This window comes from Centruroides vittatus, unplaced genomic scaffold, assembly GCF_030686945.1.
Source record: "Centruroides vittatus isolate TY-2023 unplaced genomic scaffold, ASM3068694v2 contig_371, whole genome shotgun sequence".
Classification (NCBI taxonomy): Eukaryota; Metazoa; Arthropoda; class Arachnida; order Scorpiones; family Buthidae; genus Centruroides; species Centruroides vittatus.
In genome coordinates this window covers 992,167-1,019,907 of record NW_027122194.1, presented here as the reverse complement: position 1 = coordinate 1,019,907, position 27,741 = coordinate 992,167, and the positions used below count along the sequence as shown (strand labels likewise).

Below are 27,741 nucleotides of genomic sequence, written 5' to 3'. Positions count from 1 at the left end.
TGATCTACAAGTGGAGATCATCTTCAGGTCAGAATATTTCAAGACGAAACATGAGAAAAGAATAAGGATACTTTTTGAAAATAAAATGAAATAACATTTGAATACATAAAATAAATAAATGCAAGGTACAGCTGTGATTAAAAAGGAAAAAGTAACAATAAAAATGTACATAAAATCGTATTCATTATAGTTAAACTCGATATATGACATGATCGAGTTGAACTATAATGAATACCATTTTTGTTTGTGTTGATCATATGGGGATTGTCATGCATTTGTAGATTGAAAAAATTAACCCAAATTTTTACATTAAATATTACTGGAAATTAATTAAGCTTCTTGGTGAATGTATTTTTGAGAGCATTCAAAAGTGACAGTCAATCAAACTTTTTAAAATGATTTCTGATACTTCTGAACTTGACTAATATAGTTCTTTTGTAAAAGTAAAAAACCCTAAAATTTTGAAGAATAAATAAAGTTCCAAATGTTGTATATAACAGAGGAAAAAGTATGGTGGTCAGTCAAAAAATGACTCACAAGACTTTTACATTTTTGGACTAAAACACCTTGAAATGTTGAGAAATGCAAAAAAAAATTTGTGAGTTTTTTCTGTATGTATGTTTGTAAGGTTGTTAGTGTGTGTGAGGCATGATTTTGTTCATTCTTTCTGAAGCTTAATAACTCCTGTGCTTTTGTTTAAAATTTCTGAAATTTTGTAGGGCAGTTTGTTTATTAGGAGGATTGATGCTATTAAATTTTGATGATTAAAGGTTGAGAGGATGGGGAGATAAAAAGGAGTGTGTGTATCTCCAGTAGGGTCAGACTTAATGACAACTTTACTTGTTATTATCATTTACAATTTCTTATAAAACCCATCCCTATCCTCAAAATTAAGCTTTTTGCCATTTTATAATAGTTAAAAATGTAAAAAGTTTTTTAATAAAATATGATGATAGATGATGCTGCCAAATGTTGCTGGGAAAGTTAAACAATTTATTGCTGGATTTTTTTTAATGGTGTTAAGATCTAAAGATGAGAGTCAATATCAAAAGTATTAATCAAGAATGTTACAAAGAACTTCTAAATATAAAGAATTTATTTCAATATAAAGTGGAATTTTGATACAGTGAACAGGCAAGGGACTACTAGTTTTAGTTCATTGTATTTGATGTTTATTATAACCATGTATTAAAAGAATAATTAAAATGCATTGAAAGATGCAATAATTTACTGAATATTCAATAGAACTGCATTTATGACTATCTAATTTTGTACAATGTTGAAAAAAATCTCTAATCAACTTTTGTTTATAATTCTCAATGAGATTTTCATTTAGTACTTTTTCCAATTGACAAATATTGTTTGAGAATATATCTGAATCTGATTCTTCTTGAAGAGTGGCAAGTCCCCACATTACTATTATTTTCAGTGCCTTCTCGGTCTCTTCAGTACTTGGAATAGGAACAATTGCTTCAGACTCATCACTTTCTTTTTCTTCCTTTTCATCTTCCTCCATTTTTTTCTTCTGGGGCAATCACAGATCATAAAATTTCTTCATCTGTAAGGACTCCTTCTGTGGCAAGATTGTTGTCAAAGCTGCAAATACAACTGAATACAAAAGAGTGAAGAATTTTAGGTTAATGAGGAATGTGATTCATCAGTTATGTTAATGCCAGTAACTGATAAATTATTGTACTTTCTAGTAAACAACAGATCTTTTCTAAGAAAAGGAGCAGATTTACCAGGTGTTTTTGAGTACACTGGAGGCAGTTTACTGTAATTGAGGTCTCTCAAATAGAGGTTCAGAATAATTTCGTTCAATGTAATTGAGTTTCCATTATAACTGTATTCACTATATCCAATGAAAAATGCATTAAGAGCATAGCAGTTTGCCAGGACTAGACTGTCTGGTTCAATAAAACTGAGGTTAAGTTATATCTGAGTTTTGTTCCACTGTATTTAAAAGTGACTATTTATATTGATTTAAAAGGCTGTTTTATCAAATGTTGCATTGTGATATATCAGATTTTTTTGTTTAGGAGCATTTAATGGTTGAGTGCTTGTAAACTAATACTGTTAAAGTAGATGTAGTCATTGACAAAAGGATCTGCAAAATCAATGTTTTGAATATTTCATTGTTACTGTTAGATTAAACAGATGATAGAAAATGATTAAATTGTCGTCTATCTTGTCTATTGTTTAAAATTTGATATGCTGGAAGTTCATTCAAATGAAACTTTTTATGATTTTAAACTAAAACCTGTTCACATCAACTGAAAGTTATATATGCAAGGTTATGTTACTTGAAACACACTGTATAAAGTATATTAAAGAATATGTAGAATATCAAATAAAATTAAATATTATAAGGCATTTATCTTAATTATCAAAATGAAAATAAAATGCGTACTAAATTTAAATGGTAATAATGAAAATACAGTAGAGCATCGATTATCCGACTTAATTGGGGACTGGGGTTGGTTGGATAACTGAAAAGTATGAAAAAATACATTATTAGTATAGTGTATTAGGCCTGGTTTAAATACTAGCCTCCCTTTCATGGTCGAGCCAGTGCTGCCAGCTAAAACATGCAAAAATTTAACAAAAATAATATTAAAGTAGCCAAGACATAACCAAATATTGTAGTGCCACATCACTAGCAGACATTTGAATTTGCCGACTAGAACGCGGTCGGATAATCGATGCTCTACTGTATTAGGTTTTGATATAGTATATGCTTTTTGATTGCTAAATGTGTTTTTCTGATATGCAGAGATTATGAGTTTAGGTCTTCATTTTGAATCAATCTTTTCAACTCCAACATTTTTAAAAATTACTTAAAATTAACTTGGTTAATCTTAAAAAGTTAATTGGAGCACTATCACTTTGGACAAAATTTTAATAAATATTTAACTATGCTTCACTTAATATAGTCTAAAAATAATCCAGAGATTTAAATTTACATTTGATAATTGCTAAAACTTTGGTTAATAATATTCAATTAAATGAAGGGAAACATTATAAAAAGTTATTGATTTTTCCAATAAATCTGACTTTAATTATTTAAAGATTAAATATTTTAAAGGTTACTGTGTACATTATGATTTATTTTGATCATTTTTAATTATTATGATTAAATAATTTTAGCAGCAGTTATCATATATCAGTAACAATAAATAAATTAAATCTTTTTGGTGATACACAATCATCTAATCAGGAATTAAGCAGATAGCCCATTTTGTTCACAAAGAAAGTAGAAATGATGATGAAGTTATTCGAACTATTTGCTTAAGAAGTACTCCAACTTTTTATAAATTTTTAAAATCCACTTTATTGGAGTCAAAAAACGAGTAACTTCCTTTTATAGAAACTCTGAAGTCTAAAAGGACTTCAGAGACTGAATAAGTTTTTCAGGGTAATGCATTAACAAAAAAATATTTGCCAAAATATAAATTCAGAGCTTTTTGATTGATTTGATAAGGGCTTTTCAGTAATATGATCCCAGAAGATGAATTCAAAAGTACTTGGTAGATTTATTATGAATGGAAGTTTTATTTTTATAACTCTAATAAAGTAAACTTGGTAAAAAGTAAAATTTACAAATAATTATTTCTTGGTTTACAGTAAAATACTTTTACAGAAATAACTATTTTTGTAATTTTTAAGCTATTTTCTAAGTAAAAAAGTCAGAGAGAGATATGTAGTCACATGTAAAACTTACTATTTTTCTAAGAGATGTTGACCTTCAGTTTTACAGATCCTGATATAATGGATTTTAGAAAAAAAAGACTAAATTTGTCTGTTTGAAGGTGTCTGTTAGAAGGAAAATGCAGTATATGAGAATATCAGACTATGACTATTAGACTGTTAGTATATATAGAATATTGGCTAGGTAGCTTGATGGTAGCTAATGTATAATACCTACTTGAAAATTTAGTATTCTGATATATTTAAAAAGGCTGCTTGTGTCACATGTATCAAAGTTATTTTTTTTAGATGACCATGATATCTTGTGATACAATAAACAATGTGCATTACTTGACTGTTGCACTCTCTGTTAATCCATTATATCAATAGTGTTGCAACAGTATTTGTGAACTCAGATGTTTTGTTTATTATCTTTAATATATATTATGATCCTATATTTCCTTTCAGCATAAACTCATTCAACTTGTCATTAATTTGCAAATCAGATTGCCAACATTATTGAAGCTATATTCAGTTGCTTATCATTATACTTTACACTTAAACATATGTAATAATTTTATTATTTTAGTTTATTAATTTTAATATATTAATCTAATGTATGTAAAATGTCATGTTAAAACTTGTTTTATTTTTCTTAGACTTACAGAAAGCTCAGGATATATTACTGATGGAGTCGGAAACTATACTGTCGAAATGCAATGTACATGGCTTATTGAAAGTAATAAACCAAATAGTACTATCAGATTACAAATAATTAATTTAAAAACAGAATGTAATTGGGACCATCTCTACATCTTTGATGGAGGTTCTGTGTTTTCTCCACTTTTAGCAGCTTATAGGTAAGATACATTAATTACCTTTGTAGCTAATGAAGTAAATGTTTATTTCTGTTTAAATATTTGAATAATTTTGTTTTATTCAAGAATTACTGAGTTTTAAGTTGTGTAATTTTTTTATTTTTTTAAGACATTACAAATTCATAATTGAAGTAATGATATGGAAATTATGTTAGAGTGCATTTGCTAATAATAAAATAAATTTTTAATTTTATGAAAGTTCTTAATTTAAAAGTTAAAAACTAATTTAACTTTTCGAATGTTAAGTAATGAAAATAGTTTAGACGTTGAAAGTAAAACAAAACAATCCTTTTAATTTTTGTATTAATATGCACTTTTCTAGCAAAATAATTTATTAAAACATACAAACGTTTTTGGGTTATTTCAGAATGTAACAGAAACCTTGTTTTCAGGTTCAACTGTTACATTCAAAAGCTTAGAGAATTCTATTTTGGACTGCTCTAAAAATTCTTCAACATAATTATGTTTTTAGAATAAGTTTAGTGCTTACTATAAATGTACAAAATTAAATATGGATATCAGTTCTTCACAGACCATATAAAATTTATGTAAACATGAGATTATAAATATAATACATATAACCAGGTTTGTGTTTTGGTTTTATTGCTTGTTGTGTGCCCCTTCAAACTTTGATGAGGGCTATCAAAAATGATTGTTAGGCAATGAACAATATGACATGGTGTATTATTAATGCACTCTCCTTTTAGGGTTGCCTTAAATATTTCCAATGTTTGCAGTTTGTACTCCTTGAATACTCATGAGTTTTGCCTCATTGAAAGACAAGTTTTCGAGGAACACAAGAAAAACCCAGGACTTGCCTTAAAAAATAAATATGTAATATTTTAAGATATATTGCAAAAAATACAAATACAAATAAAAATATCCTTGTCATCCTTTTCACAATCACAGAATACATGATTCACATTGGTCTAGTTGATTTTTTCTTATAGTTTCTTATTTTTCCTTCTTTATGTTTTATATATTTTTTGTGTTTCATGAAGAATTTATTGGTTTTCTAAAGTATATATATATTCATATGTGTGTGTATGTTTGTGAATTTTTGATTATTTGAAAAGATTCTCTCATTACTTAAAAGATGCCAAATAATAATATGCTCCCAAAAAGTTTTGGTTGGCACATGAGAAAATTTTGCATCATAGATATAGCAAGTTTGTAGTTTTGACACTTGCCCACTCAAAAAGGATGCTATATGACCATTCTTTACTCTTTTTCTAATGAGTATTGGTAGACTTACAATATATTGTCTCAGCAGTTTTGGATGCTAGTAGCTTTTATGCAAAATTTAAGTATTTCAAATATAGACCCTTTGAGCTTTGTATGTTTCCACTGTGATATAGTTTGTCTATGGAAAGAATTGACTTGAGAGCAATGTAACATGTGATGTCACTTCAGTTAAATCAGCCCTAATAATGTCAGAACTTTTTGTTTAATATGTCAGGCAATATGTGAATTTCATACTTTGGCAAAATAACCCTAACCTGCAACATTTTTTAAACAAGATCAACGATAACCCTTACAGTTTAATACTACAGCTTGACCAAAAGAGCTATACTAATGTTAACTTTCTGGACATTTCCATCACATGCAAGCAAGGGGAGATCTGGATTGACATATACCATAAACCCTGCTTTCAGCCCATTATTATCCCATGCCAACCCATCAATCCCAAGCACATCAAATTGGCATCTTTCAGGGCATGGATTAAACATGCTTATACAAGCTTGTATGACATGATAAGGGAGCTGGAGTACATTCTTCAGATAGCCCAACAACACAGATACCACGGAGGGGATAGAGGGTCTTATTACATCCTTCCAATCCACAGCATGGTATTCTCTCATTATGGACAGTACAAAAAGAATAGTGCTTAATTACATCCCATTTTTAAACAAGATACATAGATGTACTGCCAGGTCTAATAATTTTTGCATTGTATACTGACGTAATCCCACTGTTTTCAAACTTTTAAGAAACGATAAAAAGAAAGAGGATCGGAATTCAACAACGGGTATATATTCAGTGCTTTTACATGACCAACATTTCAATTCCAAGGTTGCTTATGTGTGTGCAATGATGCACAGTTTAAAACAAATGCTCAAGGAGCACAAATATACAATCAGTAAGAACCTTGACAACACTGCACTGGCATCATACACAAGACAGCAGGATGTTAACGTTTAATGGGATCGAGCGGCAATTATAAAAACAACGACGAATAGGTAAATGGTCAAACATCTTGAGAGATTGGAAATCTACAAGGCGCATGTGGCAACTGGTTGTATAAACCATAGAGATGCAGACACATTGTCTACCGTGTGGAGATCCTTTTACATTAATTAATGTTATTAATGGACAATTCTGGTTTCATTGTAATATCTTATATTTTTTTCATTTTCGCTATTTATTTTGTTTATTTATCTATATTTTGTCCGCTTGAGCATTTTCCGTTAATTTATTCTGAACACATTTTATGTTCTATATTTAATGTTCTATTTTTTTGTAACTGAGGAAGATCATTAAAAACAATTGAAAACGTTATTATTTTAAATTTTGCTGGATTGATAAAGGTGTAGTTTATTTAACTTATTCTACTTCCAGTACATAGTTGTTATATTTATATTGTTCAAATTTTAAGGTTACTACTGTAAAACAATATAAGCTTTTCAAATTAATTTAACAATTTAGTCATAAATAATAAATTATTTATTAAAATTTTATTTTACATGTTATAACTTTATAAACATTCAAATTTATTGTAGAAATTAATACATCATTTTATATAATTATGAAGGACAATAAATATGTGGCATGGTAGCAAAAAGCAACAATGTGATTGCTGATACAGAGTTTTGTTGCAAAATTATTTCATGCCATGTTATGAAATAGTTTTGCATCAAAACTCAGTCTTTCTTGCCATATGTTATTTTCATAATAGAAGCTTCTGCCGAAGTTTCTGAAGAAAAATAAAAGCTCTCTAATGTCATTTCATACAGAAACATTTATTCAAATGATAGAATGTTGTTTTGAAACAAACATAATGGTCAACTATAGAAGCTACATTATTGCATATGATTAAAAGTCTAACTTGCTGCATATGTTCATCTTATGTTCTTGTGACAAAAGGTTAGCAGTTTCTACTTTTTCTGCTGTTTCACATGCCATCATTTTTAATAGAAAATTTATATTATTTACCTCTGCTTTTATGAGCTATCATAAAGCAGAAGTAAATATTTTTCTGCAAATTAGTACAAACAATTCCAATATGGTTTAATTATAGAGATAATATACAAGTAACTGTTTCAGTTACCACTTTTGAGAATATGCAATCTGTTATACTGATAATTTACTGAATGATACAGAATATTTTTTCTTGGTGAGTAACACAGTATCATATATTTAAAAAAGTTATGTGTTATGCCAGATGAGCATTCTTTCAAATAAAATATTAATGATCTATTGAAGATAAATTGTATTTTTGATTATTAAATTTCTGTCAATGTTTATTTAAAGAATCACTGTTTTATTTGAAAAGAAAATAATACGAACTTAAAGTAAATTTTTTATTTTTTAAAATATATTTTTATTACTATATATGGTAATAAAAAAATATATAACATATATCTCGGCAGATAAGACGATAGTTGAATCATAAAAAAAGGCTCCCGAAATTCGGGGTCGTCTTATAGGACAGATACAAAAAAAATTAGATTGAAATTTATATAAATTAAAACCATTATAAAAAAACAGACAAACTGTAATTATTTACTAGTAGAGAGTAGGGTATGTACACAAAATAGAATAGCCTGTACGACGTTTTTGTGAATAATCAAAGTCATTACCCAAATGCCGAATCAGTGCGAATGTTTGCAACAATCACAAGGCAGTGCTACCAGATGCAAGAAAATAAAATTTGTTCATTCGAAAAATTACAAATAGGACATAATTCCGTATACACTATACAGTATTATTATTCAGATGATGATCGCTGATCTAAACTAAATTCATATGCTGTTGATAGTTTGGGGGTTGTCTTATAGGACAGATATATGCTAAAACTATAACACTTCGACAAAAATTTATACCTTGTCTTATCTAAGGTTCTACCTGAGATATATGGTATATATATATATATATATATATATATAACATTAAAATTTATTTATTTTTTCAGTGGTGTAATCTTAAAAGATGGAGAAAATAATAAATTACCTGAAATGGTTGCTCATTCTGGAAGAGTTTATTTATATTTCTACAGTGATGCTGCTTATAATATGAGTGGTTTTAATATTAGTTATAGGTGAGAAGTTTTTTATTTAAATATTAAGTTTTATTTGTTAATTCTAAAACTTGATAAATTATTGTAAATTTTGTTATTAACATTTAAAGTAAACATCTATATAAAATGTAACTACATTTTATATAGATGCAATTTAAAATATATTCCTTGATATGTACTTGATGTGTCTTATATGAAATTACATAATTCAAATTGATTCTCTTAAATAGTAATATTTTAACATATTAATTGAATCTGGATTTCAGAGGTATTTTTGGCTCTACATATTAGTACAAGATAGTGATGTAATCTCTTACCTTTGGTTTAAATTAATTAATAAATGTCTAGTAGAAGATAGTTTTATGAAATCTGGCTTTAGGTATTTGGTAATCTGTGTAGATTCAAGCTTGAGAGTAGTTATTAGACATTACATTTTCTTTTAAAATTAATATTTTTATTTATAGTTTTAATTGAAAGCAATGAATAAAGATGGTACGATATATTTGATTAATATATTTTTAAAATTATTAAAAAATTTTTTCCTGGCAATGGCACATTTTACATATTGTGAAAGCTTAGAGCCTGCTATAAAGGATTGGCTTTGCTGTAAGAATGTCATTTTCCTGAGATGTAGAAAGGACAAAATGTGAAGATATTTTTTGTATTCTTCAATTATTTTTGTGAACTTTTAAATAGTATAATATATTATATCTGCAAAATAAAAGATACTCAGAACATGTTTAGAAAGCAAAAATTTTTATGCATATTTATAATTTTTGACTTTGATGATGACTTTGATAGTTAGAGTTTGATGACTTTGCACAGATCAGAATTTGGCCATACTGTTCTGCATTCATATTCATATTGGTCATATCATCAGCAGTAGTCTTTCATTGTCAAAGAAGAAAATCAACATTATTTCTCCATAGAGATAGTTACCTTGATTTTCTTCTTTGGAGCAACATCAGGTGCTTTCAATTTATAGTTGCCAACTTGCTAACTGGTTCATGATGATGATACCCTGTTACATCTATGCTTACTATTTTCATTAAAAATGAATTACCTTGTTTCTACTGCATCAAATGTCCCAGTGACATTGCCATGTGATTTCTGTTCTTGTAACATGTTATGGGGAACCTACTGGCTGCACACTTTTTGGTATTTCAGGCTATGCAAAACAAAGTGTATAGTTCTGACACTGACATCCATGACATTTGCTATTGCTTGTATAGTTGTATGTCAATTTCCATGAATTAGTGTGTCCACTCATTGAACATTCTCAATTGAGGAGTATAGAGTCCTGAATCAATCTGTATCTGATGTGTTTTGATATCCATCAAGAAATTTCTGACACTAGTTGTTCACTGTCATCTGTGACACATGGGGTGCCATACAGAACTTTGTGTATGAATTTCCATTGGTGAAACTGTTTCTGCATCAAAAACTGAATGACCATTTGTTGGTCTTGTTTGAATGCATTTGGACTAACTTCTGAATTGTTCTGACAAACAGGCTCTTCTTTACATGCTTACATAGAATTTGATTAGCCAGTGATCATATTTGATTTGCTGGGTGAATTTGTTTTGAACATGCCAAAGATAATATCACACTTTAATGATTCAAATTTTTATGCTAAATACAGTTTTCAATGGCTTTCAACTCAAATGCTAATTGGCACTTTATCATCTGTAATGGTAGCCATGACAGTTTTGTGTAGTTTGACACATCATGAAACACATTTGTAAGGAAAAATTTAAATTGTAATTGTTATTTTCTATAATTTAACAGTATCAATAGCTGTCCAAAGAATTGTTCGGGTCATGGACCATGCGTAGATGGTATTTGTACCTGTTCAGCAGGTTGGACTGGAGAAGCTTGTGACGTATCCATATGCTCTAATGGTTGTGAACATGGCTATTGTGAAAAAGAACAGCATATTTGTATATGCAATCCTGGTTATACAGGTATTTATTTTATATATTTGATTAAAACTTGTTTTTATTTCAAATTATAAATACTAGACTCAATTAATAATTTCAAATAAATTTTCCTAATAAATTCCTGAATATAATTGTTTTTGTAAAAATTATACACTATTAAAAACTTAGTGAATATTTAAAATAAATTTAAATATTAATTCAGAGAATAATAAACATGTCTAACTATTAATAACATCAAATATTTTTGATTTAAACTATATAAATGAATAAAATGAAGACAAAAATATTTTAAATTAAATTGCTATGGGTTTTCATAAGGTATAATTGAAATATAAAAAATTAAGACAAATTATTAAAATAGAAATCTCACTTTTGTTGTCTAATATCTTTTCCATCTTTAAATTTAATTATTCCTTATATAATAACCCTATTCAATTAGCATTGTCAAATGATTTGCTGGATTAGTTATTCGGCTGTATTTATTGGAGTTGCAGGTTTGAGTCCTATTTCAGGTTTATCTTTTCTTCCAGAGTATTCTAAATTTAAATTCAAACTTAATTTATTTCTAATTATTAAGTTTATTGTGAGATAGTGGCTTAACTGCCTTTCTTTAGCCAAATTATTTTATTTATTTGTTCTAATTATTAAATTAGCTTTAATATAGTCTGATAAAAAATTGAGCAGTTGAATGACAATTATTCTTTATTACTCTTTTTAATATTTGTTTAATTTGTTTAAATATGATAACTAAATAAACAATAAGGTTCTCCTAAACATTAATAGTCATTGTAATTTAATAAATACAAATATAAAATGTATGAAATGGTGTTCAAGCTGGTATACTGGGAACATTGCAAAAACATAGAATGAGTCTGTCATCAATCAGTACAGTAGTGTTTAGAATTGTACCTAATAATATCCTAAAATTAAATAATTTCATAAATAAATTACACTGCTGCTTATATTATTAATAAAGACAGTATGATGTCATCCAGCTGGATAACTTCAGTTAGAAGAGATTATTGTACTGTATCTATTGTTTGTTAATTTCAAATTTTGAAAATGGGAATAATTTTTCTTTCTTTTAATTTTTGTTTTTTTATATTGTTTTATATATTGAATGAATTTAATAAATTTAAAAAAAACTTGTTCAAAAATGAGGAAAAACAGGTTAAAGTGAACACCAATAAAGCAGATTTTTGTTACATAATGACAGACAGGTAACAGAGCCATTCTATGTAGGGTCCTATAGATTTAATACTCAATGCACAGTTTTAATAATCATATGCTCAATGATTGTGATCACATTTATATAATAGTATGCATTTTATAAGAAAGAACTGTTCTTGGTTGTGCATTTCATTATTATAATAGCCTTTTAAAATTCTTATTTTGATGAAGAGAATTTTTTACTGTTTATATACAGGGTCTGATTGCAGTTTTAAAATAGAAAATGGATGGTGGGAAGAAGTAATTACAAATACTGTAATGCAAGGAAGAGCATTACATCAGTCTGTTGTTGTGGAAGACAGCATGTGGATTATTGGAGGAGAAAATTTTAATCATGACGTCTTCCAGGACACTATAATGTAAAATGTTTTGTTTCAAAAAGTAATTTCTGTAAGAGACTTAATATTATAATAATTATTATAATTTTTGATAGGTTTAATTTTACAACTAATACTTGGAAAATTGTAGAAGTTACATCTAATAAGCCTGCTAACAGATACGGTCATTCAGTAATAGCATTTGAAGTAAGTAATTTACAGCATCAGAACTGTTTTTTTTTCATAATTTCTTATATATAGATCTATATTCTGAATTACTGTATCTGTTTTACTTAAATACTTGATTATGCAGATGATTATTTAATTTCTAACTGGAATTTTGATTATATCTAAAAACATAAATATTCTATCTACTTTCAGTTTGTTTTTTTTTTCTTGAGATGTTTTTTCCTACAAATTATTACAGTGGTACTTCGTACTTTAAACAACTCTAACTTCAAATGCTTCAGAGTTCAAAAGCCAAATTTAACAAAAATTTGCTTCAAAGTTCGAATTGTGCATGAAATGAAAATGCACTCAAAGTGTAAAATATGCTTCTGAACAAAGAACATAATTTCAAATTAGCAATAATGTGTTAAAATTTTCAACTAAAGGTATTATAATTAAATTACACATCTACGTTAAGTAAAAAGAACTGTTCTGCAGAAACTTTCTGTTCAATCCAATATAACCATTACATATTAATCATTGCATCCAAGAAGTGTGTGGAAACAATGAAGTCAAACTAGTAAGAGAAAGGATTGGAAAAAGATAAGTTGAAAAAGGAACTTAAAAAAAAGTGATACATGTGGTGGATCTGGCAACTATGTTTAAGATGCCAAAATTGACAGTATGCAACCAGTAAATGCAATTTTCATTTTATTATACATTATTTACACATTTGTTTTATTGTTTTTGAGTTTTAATTTATTATTATGGCACTTGATTGTGTTATTTTTATCATATTTTTATCATTAAATTGTGTGCACTTGCTGTTTTAAGTTTATCGAAATGAGTATTGTTTGAAGTGAGGATCCGGAAATGGATTAATTTGCTTTTCGATATTTCTAACGTAAAAAAACTGCTTCAGACTTTGAATGATTCGGAGTTCAAACTGCCTCATGGAATGAATTAAATTGGAAGTATGAGTACCACTGTATTTATTCCATCAATATGGTAGTGTTTATATTCTAATAACACCAAAATGATTTTGTTGATTTTGAAATTATTGGACAACACACTGCTTCATTTCTTTCTTTTTTGTTGGACTTGAACTGTTCGTTACTCAATATTTATTAACTGGACACTCACTTAGAGAAGAGAATCACTTGGTAAACAGTTTAGACTGTATGAATTGAGTTTTCTAGAATTTCTCAAGATAGAGAATTGATTGTTAAGGACAATTTCACATTAGTGTTTCACTGACTGTGTTTTATTGTTAAGGAAAAGTTAAAAATAGTGCATTTTTAACTTTGTTAGACTGTTTAGCCATGTTAGCCAGTTGCTAGTCTTGTTTAACTTTGCAGATGTTTCTTCCAGAACAATTTACTTATAGTTTTAGTATTCAGTATTAATAGCAGTTGCATGATCCAAGAAGTTAATGCTTATCATATGATAAGCATTAAGTGAAGAAAAAATGGTGATGCTGATGTTGTTCTGAGATAATAAACATATCAGAACAACATCAGCATCATTATTTTTTCTTGACTTCTATTTTTTGACAAATGCGGTTTTTACTATCTCACTTGTATGTTTGTGATATAGTATTATTACCAAACTGTGTAGTTAATTTTTTGAATATTTTAACCAGCTTGATACTTTTTTTTGCAAAGAATTTAATAATACATTATTAATTATTCCTATTTGAAACATTCATCATTTATATAACAATACTAGCTACTCATGGTGATGACAACGGATGACTCAGCATCCAAGGCCTATTATGGCAGTATTATGGTTATATAAATTAAATATGTCTGGAAGTGGATGGAGGTCTGGGTAGCATAACATTCATCATTGTTGTACTCTATACTTACTATATTGTGTATAGCAATTCAATTGGATACACACAAATTCTTAGAGGAATTACATAGATTTTTCTCAGAAAATTCAAATTTTTGATTAATTTTCAGCATCAGGCAAAATTCCAGTTAGAAGTTGAATCACTTATATATATATATATAGGGTGTTGAAAAGTCTGGAATCAATAGAATTTAGGTTGCATAAATTTTATTGCTTATTGCTTATTATACATCTACTCTTATTTACATTGTTGCTTTATATATCTACTGTGAAGTTCCATGTACTTTGAATCACTATATTATGTACTTTTGTGTTCTTTTCATCATATTGCGATTGGCTGCAGCACAGATATTTTTATCATTTGTTCAGACTTTTGAACTCGCTGTATATTGATGTAACACATCACGCAGTAAGTCTCTGGTCTAACTAAGAAAAACAATTTTTTTTAGAAATTTGACTTAATTCATCAACATACTCTCCTTCAAGAGTGATACATTCATTCCAACGCTCCTTTAACTTTTTGATGTGTTTTTTGTAGAACAATTTGTCTTTGCTCTCAAAATAGGCCTCAGTTTCAGCAATCACTTCTTCATTTGAGCCAAATTTCTTTCCCTGGACATCTTTTTGATGTCTGCAAAAAGCCAGTAGTCACTGGGGCCAGATCTGGAGAGTACGATGGGTGAGGAAGCAATTCGAATTCATTCAATTTAATCATTGTTTTCATTGACTTGTGACACGGGGCATTGTCTTGATGGAACAGCACTTTTTTATTTTGCATGTGAGGGCATTTTTTCTTGATTTCTACACTCAATTGATCCAATGGTGCCATGTAATATTTGCTATTGATAGTTTTACCTTTTTTGAGATAGTTGATGAACAAAATACCATTGCCAGCTGACTTTTGAGTTTTTGGTTGCTTTGGATGACTTTCACCAGCTGCTGTCCAATCCGCTGATGATCTTTTTGATTCAGGTGTGTAGTAATGGATCCATGTTTCATCTATTGTCACATACCGACACAAAAAATCCTTTTTATCTCACTTGAACAGCTCCAAACAGCGCTCTGAATCATTGACATGTTGTTTTTGGTCCGGTGTGAGCAAACGCAGCACCCACTTCAAAAGCAACTTACATGTGCTCAAATTTTTGTGTAAAATTGTAAACACACTACCCTCTGATATCTTTAAGGTGTCAACTATCTCATGCAACTTCACTTTACGGTCTTTCAAAACTATTTTGTAGACTTCTTTTGTGTTTTCCGGAACAACTGCTGATTTTGGGCGACTAGAGCATTCAGCATCATCGATGTTTGTACGACCGCATTTAAATTCAGCATACCAGTGAATAATAGTTGATTTCCCTGGTGCAGAGTCTCCATAATGTTTATCAAGCCACTGTTTGGCTTCAACAGTATTTTCCCCCCATCAAAAAAACAATGTTTAATCAACACACAATTTTTTTTATCCGTTGTTTTGAAAATTATGAAACTGGTGGCACCAAAACCGCTGTAACCTGTAAACTAATTGTCAGAATGCCATGAAATTTTGATACATATCATTTGAAGGTTGGTACTTTCCAGAAATTATATGGGTCTGTCAAAAGTGTTGCCATATATGTGTCAGACTGGAGACTTATTGAGTGATGTGTTATATGTGAATGTAATTGCTAATTTTAATGCATGTTAACATTTTGAAAATATTTTTGTAGGACTATTTATATATGTATGGAGGAATACTGTATAATGGAACAGTTAAAAATGAATTATGGAAGTTTGATATTCAGAACAAATCTTGGAGTTTTTTAGAGAAAAGCAAAACAAATCATCAGTGTTCAGCTGAACCGTGTAGTCCTTTAGCTGCTGTTGGTCACACTGCTACTCTTGTTCCTGCTGTGCATGGTGATAAAATGATAGTAATATTTGGTCACAATCCAATATATGGTTACTTAAATACAGTACAAGAATATGATTTAAGTAAGTAATATTTATATATATCAATTTATAAATTCAAACTTAAGTTTATAACACTGAGTTTAAAGGAAATTGGTGTTTTTCACAAACAAATTAAAAATGTAAAAGTGGATTTCTACTGTGTGAATAATAGAAATGAAATATTTTATTTTTAATACAGATAATACACTTTAATAGCACTCTTATTCAAACTAATTGCATCAGGTTTATTTTTAAATTCTTACATTTCAAAATTCTGGGTGTAAGAAATATTAATTATTTTCTGATAAAATATATATACAGTAATACCCCCAACTTACGCGATAGGTGGGACCAAGCAATAACTGTGTAAGTCGAATTCACATAAGTTGGGGTATAATTTTGCATATAAATACATACAAATTATATTAATTGTCTTTAATAATGTTAATTTTACATTCCAAAGATAAAGTATTTCTTTTCTTGTTTGATGCAGAAGAATTTCATCTCTATCTATTCTAATCTTCATCTCTACTATTTCATTTGAATGACATAGTAGAGACTCTCAAGTCTCCGTAGATATAACAAACACAGAAATAAATAACACAAAATAAATTGTAAATATGCATCAATTCCGCGCGACACGTCCAAACATGTAAGCTGAACAATAGGGGGGGAGTGAGTAATGAAGAGTTGTGTAGCGCTCAAACAAAAGACGAATCAACGAGATTTGAAAATCACGTAACTCTGGGTTCGCATAAGTCAGAGTAGCATAAGTTGAGGTATTACTGTATTTAGTATAATAACATTAAAATATATACAGTTCAGTATAAAATATATATTTTTTTTTATATTGGCAATATCTTTTCATTACAATGCTGTTTATTCTATACATTCTTCTGGTTTTAATTTTTGTTGTATTCACATTCTTTTAATTTTTATGTACATTATCTAGGTTTTGGATTCAACTGGGAACCTCACATTATTTCTAATTCTGACTTTAATGCAGTCTGGACAAACATTTGTGTGTCCTTATATGAGATGCAAAGGCAACATTAACAGATAGGTTTACTACTGTTAAAAAAATGTGTGTGAGAACCTTACTTTATTTAAGATTTGTTATGTTGAGAAGGAGTTCACAAGAATTAGAGATAACAATCATTATATGATTAATCATTAATCATTATATGATTAATGATTGTTATCCTCTAATTCTTGTGGACTCCTTCTCCTTGATGTATGTCCTTAAATAAAGTGTGGTTCTTGTGGACAATTTTATAATACTTATACAACAAGACAAGAAGCAATTAATATAAAGGTTTTCTACTAGTTTTGACTGTTTCTGTCTTATGGGTATTAAGCAAGGCTGTAGAGTTGGTTAAAAAAAATAAAATACAACTCCGACTCATGACTTCGGCAAAATTAAATAAATTCAGTTTAGCAGAGTCAGGAAAATTAAATTATTAAAAACACTAACTATAAAATTACTTTTATAGTTAGTGTTTTTAATATCTAACTTACATTAATATTTATTTGTATATTAAAAATTAATTTTTAACAAATATTTAATAAGAGGAGAAAGGAGGCGATAAAATTCTACATCTACATATCTTTATTCTACAACATTTGCACTTCAATTTCACTCTTTCAGAAAAGTTAGTCCAACTAAAAAGTGTACAATCTAGCTACTTCGGCTGCTTGTTCAGAAAAGAAAAATATATATTTTGATCAATTAGTCAAGTTCATTCAGAAAAATGGAGTACTTATTTAGAAAAAGGATAATAAAAGGAATGGTTTAAAAATATTCAAATTTAATTAGGTCAAAAGAATTTAACTACTACTTCTTCATCTGGCATTATGGGGCTTGGATATCCTTAGCCGCAGTCAGAATCCTTCTCTAACTCGTTTTGTCTATAGTCTGCCTCTGCCAATCTTCGATTCCGAGGTCTTGGAGATCTTCAGTGACCCAATCTATCCTCCATTTTCTGGGATGGTCTCTTGGCCTCTTCCCTTTCCCCCTGTAGTGGAGCCCTTGTGAAACTGTTGCCATTATAGGAAGCCTTACGACATAGCCCAGCTACTGTAATCTGCTGGCCTTAATCGTCTGTGTGATCATGGGCTTGTCGTAGGTTGTCTGCAGTTCCTGGTTTGTTCTCCTCCATATTGGTTCTCCATTGATCACAACACCATTATCATCATGGTCTTTCACAGGTCAGAAGATTTTCCTTAGTATTTTGTTTTTAAATCTCCGTAGTTTTAGTTCCTCCTGCTTTGTCATTGCCATGTTTCACATCCATACAGAATCACAGGTCTAATCAGTGACTCATATACAGTTAGCTTTGTCCTTTTACTAATTAGCTAAGGAGTCTGCTTTTTAGTATGTTTGTGAGCCTGAAGTAGATTGTTTCCCTTTAGCAAGCGAGTCCCTATCTCCTTGATGTCTTTGTTTCTGTTTATGTCAGTCCCTAAGTATTTGAATGATTCCATAGTGCTAAATGTCATTTTTTTTTAACACTATCTGCCCTGTGGGCACTAAGAGGGCCTTCCTTTAGCAAGCCCATTATGGGTTTGGCCAGGTCCACAATGAGGCAGCTGGATGGTGAGGGACATAGGCCGACACATCCGGTCGGATCACCCCCGAAAAATTTCTGGGGAATTTTCGACTTATCCGGGTCAATCTCAGGTTCCCCAGAGCAGCAGACTGCCACCTTAATTGCTCAGCCATCCAGCCATCAACTAAATGTCATATTGTCTACAGTTAGATGTTCTTTTTGAGATTCTCCCTTTTTATAAATTTAAAAATAATTTAACTACTAAACACAAATACTACAAAGAAAACTTCATATTTAAAGTTAAATTGCTGCATTTTGTATTTAAAATAAATAAATTATAACAAAATACAAAAGATTTAAAAAAAGTTAATAAATGTAAAATAAATTTTCTTTCATTTAAATAAAAAAACTAAATTAAATTGAAAATTCCGAAGTTGGAATCGACACATTTTTTCTGACTGACTCTTCTGGCCAGAAATTTCTCCCGACTCTGACTCCAACTCCACAGCCCTGGTAATAAGGTGATCTTTTTCAAACCTAGTGTGGTTTCAACAAGACTCACAATTGGACATCTGGGTGTTGAAGAATAAGGTTGACATATTGGTACAGATCACTCCCTGAAAAATTTTGGGGTTTTCAACCTGCCCAGAGTTTATCTTGAGTCTTAGGACTCTGATCTTAATAACATACACCATCTAATGGCAAACTTACTAAATTGATAAGATCCTTTAATTGGGAAAAGTGGAGACAAGTTGTTTTTCTGATAGATGCTAAACTGAAAATTATTGTTTGAAAAGATGTTGACAAATCAACGGATATGAAATTGTGTTCTTTCAGTGTGGATTTAATATATGGAAATATACTGTTGATGTAATTGAAGAATATTTTGAAATTGTTTATTGTGCTGCCATCTTATTACATTATTAGATGTATCTATACCAGAAGATACATGTATACAGTGGTGATATTCAGCGGGTTCGCACATGTTCGGCTGAACCCGTTGTTAAAATTTTCAGTTTTCCGAACCTTGTTAAACACATGGAACATTTCTCAGTGGTTTTGTTTTTTTTTTTTAAATATATTAAAATATACGTATTATACTCTGTAATACTACTAAACTAGAGCCTTATACCCCGTTCACACCGAGCATTTCAATCTAGATTGTGAGCAAGGTCGGGGACTATGTCTTGGCGCGATCTCTCTCGACTGTTTCAATCTCGACCGAAGCGAGGTTTAATTGTGATCGATTCAAGAGAGTTCTTGAAACTAGATCCAGTCATAAGAGAGATCCCACAATCTCACGTGCGCGAGATAATACAAGATGGCTGTGGAAGATGTGTCGGATTATAGACAGCAAAATAAAGAGGATATTGTATTATGAGAGATGATGACATCTGTCTATTATCAGCAGTGCCATTCAGGGTGAAAAATTTTCTGCCTAAAGGAAAAAAAATAAGGAAAAAAAAGGTCGACAGCACTAATATACTATTGTTACCTGGTCTTCGCCCAGGGCTCGTTACGTTCCAAATATGCCACTGATTATTAGATATATCGCAAGAAAAGATATTGTATTTATTTCTAGCCAAAACTTCCATTTCGTTTGTTGGTGATTGTCAGGGAAAAATTTTCTGCTAGTGAACCCTTTGTTAAATATTTCGAATATCACCACTGCATGTATACTAGATGTATAGATATATGTATCCTCTGTTGTAGACGGTAGTACTATTGTATAGATATGATATATCTATATACAGTAGTGATATATCTATATATCATATCTGAACAGTTTCTTCTAAAATAATTTATATTTATAGCTGAAGTGTAATGCTTATGTTTCTTACATTTTAAAATTTCCATTTTCACCTTTACCATTATATTTCTTGAATTAACTCATGTAGAATAATCAAGCAAAGATTTGTCTATGAAACTTGTTTCTGTATTAGGTAGTGCTCAAAAGTAATGAAACGGGTTTCTGAATTTCTTTTGCATCTCGTTTCTGACTATGTACCGCTACATTCCACTCCTTTTACTGATTGTCTATAAAATGCCTCTAAATTTTAAAAAAATTGTGAAAACTGCATTATTTAGGATGAAAATTCACTGAGATATGAATTTTTAAAGTTGTGCTTGACTTTAGATTAATCTGTGTAGTTACTAAAAATTGTGTTTGAGATTTAATTCATTTTTTCATTTGATATGAAATTTGTCCTTTGTATGTATTGTACTTAATGATATTAAGAGAGCAAATTCAATTTTTCAGTGTTGACAATTAAGAATTTTACACTGCAAATACATTTTTGACAGTGAATATGTGGGTTTTTGCTAGACATATATAATGTGAGATGTTCTCTATTTATTATCTGTTATCTTTTATGTTTGGAAAATACTTTTATGTATCATATAATAGTTTGTATACGTCAATATCTTTGCTAGTTTTTTCTATTGTTAATTTTACCAACAATCTTTAGTATTGCAACTATCCATATTTAGCTCAATTCAATTGCTTCTAACTTCATATGATTTAGAGTAATTTGATGCTGATTTTTTCTGATTTGTTTTCATTTTCTGTTACACTGTTACATTACAAAATGGACTTTGTAATAGTCTGCTTTTAAGCCATCATACAATTAGCCTCTGTGTCCATTAATAAAATTGATAATATAAATTTTTCTTTATTATTTAATTTTTATAATTGTTATATTGCAATAAAAAAAAATTTTATATGATTTTAATAAGTTAAGCTTTAGCTTACAAAAAATATTTTTGTTAATGTTCAATTATCAAGTTATGTTTCAGCTTATGTACAACTTAATGTATTATAACTTTCAGCTTATGTAATACAAATTATATTTTCCTTAGAGTAATCATTATTTTTATCTTCTTTGTAAAGTAAAATTTGAATTATTTATTTCTTTCATTTTAGCTACTGGAAATTGGGAACTTACTTCAACAAAAGGAGCTATTATTAAAGGAGGATTTGGACACACAAGTGTTTATGACAAGAGAACACAGAGAATATATGTGTATGGAGGTTATCAATCTTTTGGTCCCGAAGGTGCTTTAGTAGATTTTTTGTATGCTTATAATGTTTGGCAGCATGAATGGTAAGATGTTTTTTGTACCTAATGATAAGTAGTTAAGACTTTTTCTCTTTTTTATTAGTTTTTAGATACAGTCATTTTACCGTGCATTCAAACATTTCTTATAGATATGGTAAATTAAATATGAGTTTTTGACCACTTAAATATTTGTTTTTATTGATCAGAGGTAAGTTACTAGTAAGATTTCTAAAAATGATCCTAACTCAGTTTTGAAAAGTTCTAGTTATGGTTCTTTTCCTTAGCATGGGAAGTACTGCAAATATATATTATACAAAAGATAAAGGACCCTCCACAATCCTTATAGGTTTTGGCCTTTGGTAAAATTGGCTGAAAATTTAATATGTTATACTTCTTTACTAACTGATGAAAAGTCTCAATTGCCAGAAAGGTTAAAAATGGCTGGGATTTTTGCTAGAGCTATTTCAATATATGGGAAGTGTATATACGGAGTGATAACAAAAGTCTGTTTCTGGCCAATTATTTTTGAAAAGTAATACGGCATCACCGTAGATGAAAAATATACATTATGATATATCAAGTGCCATTCCAGAATGCTGTCAAATATGACAGGAAAATGCTTTGCTGCACAACACACAAGGAGTAGCATGCATTACTGCATACCATAGAGTAATGAAGAAGTGATTGAATATATGATTAGGTTTAGGTAAGCAATGATACAGTTCAGTTTTATTTAATAGCATTTTAATATTTTATATTAAATTGGTTCATTTTCATATCCATATTTTGTTAACCTAACTCCATATTCAACCACTCCTGTATTGCATTTGTGTTATACAGCAATGTATGCTACCCTTTGTGTGTTGTGCAGCAAAGTATTTTTTTATTGTATTTGATAGCCTGTCTGAAATCCTACTTGATATTTTGGAATCAATTAAAAGATAATAGTGCATCTACAGTGATTGACTTATTATTTTTTTAAATAATTGGCTGAGGAGAAACTTTTGTTTACAATCTTGTATATACACCTCCCATATTTTCATATATAACTTCTCATATTTCAGCTCTAGCAAAAAGCTATCTATTTTCAAGCTTTCTGACAATTGAGACTTTTCATCAGTTAGTTAAGAATGATAACTAAAAATTACTAAAATTTCAGTCACTTTCTTGTGACTGAAATTTGTAAATGAATCACAATGATTGTGTAGGGCCCTTTTGTTTTTTTTACTTTCCTGGTTCTTATATATAACAGATGGAAAGTATAGTGATTGGTCAAAAAATGACCCTACCAAGATTTTTATATTTTTGGACTTGTGACCTTAAAATGTCAAGAAATGCAAAAAAAAAAAAAAAAAAAAATTTTAGGGTTTTTCTCTATATATGGTTGTCTGTCTGTGTATGTGTGTGATGGGCACAATTTTGTTCATACACTTTGAAGCTTAATAACTCATGTGCTTTTTGTTGAAAATTTCTGAAATTTTGCAAGAATATTTGTGTATTAGGATGATTGATGCTATTAAGTTTTGATATTTAAAGGTCAAGGGGTGGGGATATAGCAGGGGTTGCATATCATACATCAAGTGTAGTCAGACTTAATGAAGATTTTATTTGTTATTAGGATTTGCAATTTTTTTTAAAACTCATTTCTACTCTCAAAATTAAGTTTTTTGCCCTTTTAGAATAATTAAAAATATAGGGGGCGTGGCTCGACAGTGGGAGGTGTTGGTGACTTTTGCGTTGTGGTTCAACAAGTGTTAAGAAACTACTGTATTTCTCTAATCTTATTAACCCAAAATTACTAAAACTGTATAGAAATCATCGTTCTCGAAGAAATACTAACAATTAATAAATATGCAGCGTTCACCAGTTAAACGAGGTAGACCTCCGCTTAACAGAACCAAACCGGAAAGTAAAAAGTCTCAACCAGGTGCATCCAACTCCAAACTTATAACGGATTTTAATCTATTAATGGACAAAGAATCACAAGAACCAGCCTTAGAAATCAACAACCAGCATATGGATACAACTCCACAAAGACTACAGAATTCACCAGGTGAGTCCAATATAATCCATCCATCATCTTCGACAAATTCGAATGACACTCTAACAACAGATCTATGGTACAAAATTTTGGAACTTATTAATACTTCTAATAATAAACTATCTACCCAAATGGAATCTATAAAAGAAGATTTGAATTTAATCCATGAAACTATACGTGAGAATAAAATACAATTTAAAAGAATGGACAGTCAAATTGAAAATCTAAAACTACAAATCGACAATTTAAAATCAGGAAAGGAACTGATACAGTATAAAATGGACACCCTGATCAACGACCATCACTATAATAATATAATAATATATAATTATCCCACGTCAAATAGTATCTCCAAATCAGAAATTCTTAAATTTATTAACTCTTCATTAAACCTGCACAAAGTACTCCAGGAAGATATTCTTGATATAACTCAATTAACCAAATCAACGAATCCTGTTATCAGATTATCACTCAGTAATAAACAGACCCGTGATCAGATTTTTAATTCCTTCATATCAAAGAAACAACAAAAATTATTGGAAAACTGGGGAAACATCCAAATCGCACCAGACCTTACTAAGGACTCACGTAAAAGAAGAAAAAACTTATTACCGATTTATTTCGAATTAAGAAAACAAAATCATTCAGTCAAACTACGTAACGATATTCTACAAATAGACCGAGATAGAATAACTTTTAATATCGATACGGGAAAACTGGTTTATGTGGATACTTTTCTACCTTTTTCTACCTTACCAGAATCAGCAAGTTGATATACATTACAAAATAAATCTCATCAGGAAAAAGTTAACAAAAATATACACCCAACTACTGTCATCAATTGGAATAGTCAAGGCTTAAAGAATAAAATAACATCACTAAATCTTCTCCAATTAAAATATGACCCTGATATAATTGGAATAACTGAAACATGGATTACACTGGATCTGTTTTATAATTCTACTTTCTTCAATAACTATACAACAATTACAGTCCCAGCATATAAACCTTCTGGACCTGGTCGCCCAAGTGGTGGATTGTGTATCTTATTAAAAAAACATTGCTGTAAAATACAACAAACCAAAAAATCTGACAACTATATATTACTCCTACTTTCAATGAATAAACCAATATTAGGCAACAAAGATTATCGACAAATAATAGTAATGGTCACCTATATTCCACCCAACTGTCTGACAAAACTCAATGAAATTTTTAAAATAATCGAACAGTGGCAACATTTAACTCCATATATCCTTTTACTGGGAGATTTTAATGCAAGAATCGCTGAAATGACAGATTCATATTATAATGGTCCTAATTACCAAATACAAAATATCAGACGATCCAAAGATAATACTACTAATAAACTAGGAATAAACTTAATAAAAATAATAAAAGACCATAAACTGTACATTTTAAACGGACGTCTCAAACCTGATTATCCAGCCGAATTTACTTGTATTGAACATAATGGCAAATCCACCATAGACTTAACAATATGTTCTGAATACATGTTAGATTGTTGTCTAGATTTCGCCATAACTACGCAAGACACATCGGACCACTTTCCAACCATATCAAAATTCCTATTGTCCTCAGAAAATTCATCAATTAAGGAGTGCAATAAACAAACGAGAATCTACTATAAAATGTCGAAATATTCCAATGAAATAGAAAATAGATTCAACAATATTCCAGAAATAACCAATTTGAATTCTGATATAATATATAACCAAATAATTCAGATAATGAACGATTATATCCAAATTAAAAACGATAAAAGAACCATTCAAAACAAATTTAAAAAACCATGGTTTGACAAAGATTGCTACAAGATGAAAAAGATGAAGCAAACAAGTTTAAAAACATTCCGTGAAAACTCAAATAATTTAAATTTCAATAACTACAGAAAGCTCAAGCAAACTTACAATAATCTAATTAAAGCAAAAAAGAAAAATTATTTTTCTAAACTTGAAACAACACTACTAAAAAACAGCAATGATAGCAAAACTTTCTGGACTCTAATACAAAAATTTCGATTTAAATTTGACTTATGTGACAATAACTCAATGATAAGTTTCGAAGCCTGGAAAAAATTTTATCAACGCTTTCCTGTTACCCAAACTATACCTAATTTAATGTCTAACTACAACTCCAACAACGAATGTCTTAATTCTAAATTTACAATCAAGGAACTCGATGATACCATAAATAAAACTCGCATTAATACATCACCAGGAAATGATCACATTCCAACTAAGTTCCTAAAAACATTGTCAAATCAAGCAAGAATGAAACTGCTACAACTCTTCAATTCTATGTACAAAACAACTAATTACCCGGACTCCTGGAATTCAGTAATTTTATCAATGATACATAAAAAAGGTGATAAAATTTCTCCAACTAATTATAGACCAATAGCATTACTGTCAACACTAAGAAAATGCTTTACATCTTTATTAGCTACAAAATTCCAATACTGGACTAAAATAACTGACCTCGAAGCAAAATTTCAATACGCCTTCTTCAAAAATAAAGGAACAGAATCTGCTATTTTCCTACTATCATCCATAATACAACTTCATCTGAAAAAAAAGCAAAGAAAAATATATGTTGCATTCATTGATATCCAAAAAGCATTCGACTCTGTTTTTGTTCCGCTACTGGTATATAAATTAAAAATTAATGGAGCAGGTAATCAATTTGCAAACACAATATCTAAGCTATTCTCAACCTATAACGCAAAAATTAAACAGGGCAAAGCCATCTCACCATCGCTAACATTAACACGTGGAATACTCCAAGGTGACCCTCTTTCGCCATACCTATTCAATTTTTATTTACTCGAAATTGATCACATATTTCAGAATTGCTCAGATGGAATAGAACTTGGTGACAGGACCTTTCATTATGTGTTATTTGCTGATGACCTTGCAATCTTCGCTCCGACAAAAATATCACTACAAAGAAAAATTAATCGCTTAAATTCTTACCTCAACTCAATCCAACTAACAATTAATCCTACCAAAACGAAAGTCGTTATATTCCGTAAGAATAGTAAAATCTCCAAAAAAGAAACAACGATATATCTAGACAAGCAACCTCTGCAAATGGTAAATGAAGTCATATTTCGTATTTGAACAATAAGGTTTGAACAATATTTCGTATTGCACATATTTCGTATTTGAACAATAAGGTAAAACTGGCTATAGATAATCTGCTAAACTTATATTCTTCTTAACTCCGATTTATCTATTCATATGAAACTGTATAACACAATCATTAACCCAATCATATATTACGCATCCCCAATATGGGGTCTCGATTATATATATAAATTAGAAAAATTTCACATCTACTTTCTCCGCAAACTTTTTCACTTAGAAAGAACTGTCCCAGGCTACGCAATTCGCCACGAAACTAACCGTATCTGCTCTTATCCATTGTTCTTAAAACGTATCATTAAATTCTACTATCGTTTAAAATTCAAATCTGACAGTAATATTACCTTTCTGCACCACGAAATAATCAAAGGCAGTAAAAAATCAACTACAATACAACTCTGGCAAACTAAACTAAATAAAATACTAAATTCTTTTGGAGTATCAAATCTTCTATTCAAAGATAATATTCAGGACTGGAAATTTGGATATACTATGTTAATGGAATCAGCTATCGCTCAATCTATAAATATGGATCAAAATAGCCTAAATCACAATACCTATCATCCCTGGTACTTAAAAATTTTACAAATACCTTCTGTACAACCTTATATGATAAAATCAATTA

At 29.6% G+C, this 27,741-nt stretch overlaps 1 protein-coding gene across 1 annotated transcript in view; it reads left to right on the top strand.

The window, feature by feature from the left end:
• Positions 1-27,741, top strand: part of LOC136975391 (attractin-like protein 1) — an 89,885-nt gene that overhangs the window by 20,080 nt on the left and 42,064 nt on the right. The window contains 7 exon segments of the mRNA XM_067270434.1: positions 4,347-4,547; positions 8,758-8,883; positions 10,651-10,826; positions 12,229-12,391; positions 12,466-12,556; positions 16,078-16,342; positions 21,773-21,953. Of these exon segments, the coding sequence (XP_067126535.1) occupies positions 4,347-4,547; positions 8,758-8,883; positions 10,651-10,826; positions 12,229-12,391; positions 12,466-12,556; positions 16,078-16,342; positions 21,773-21,953 (1,203 nt within the window).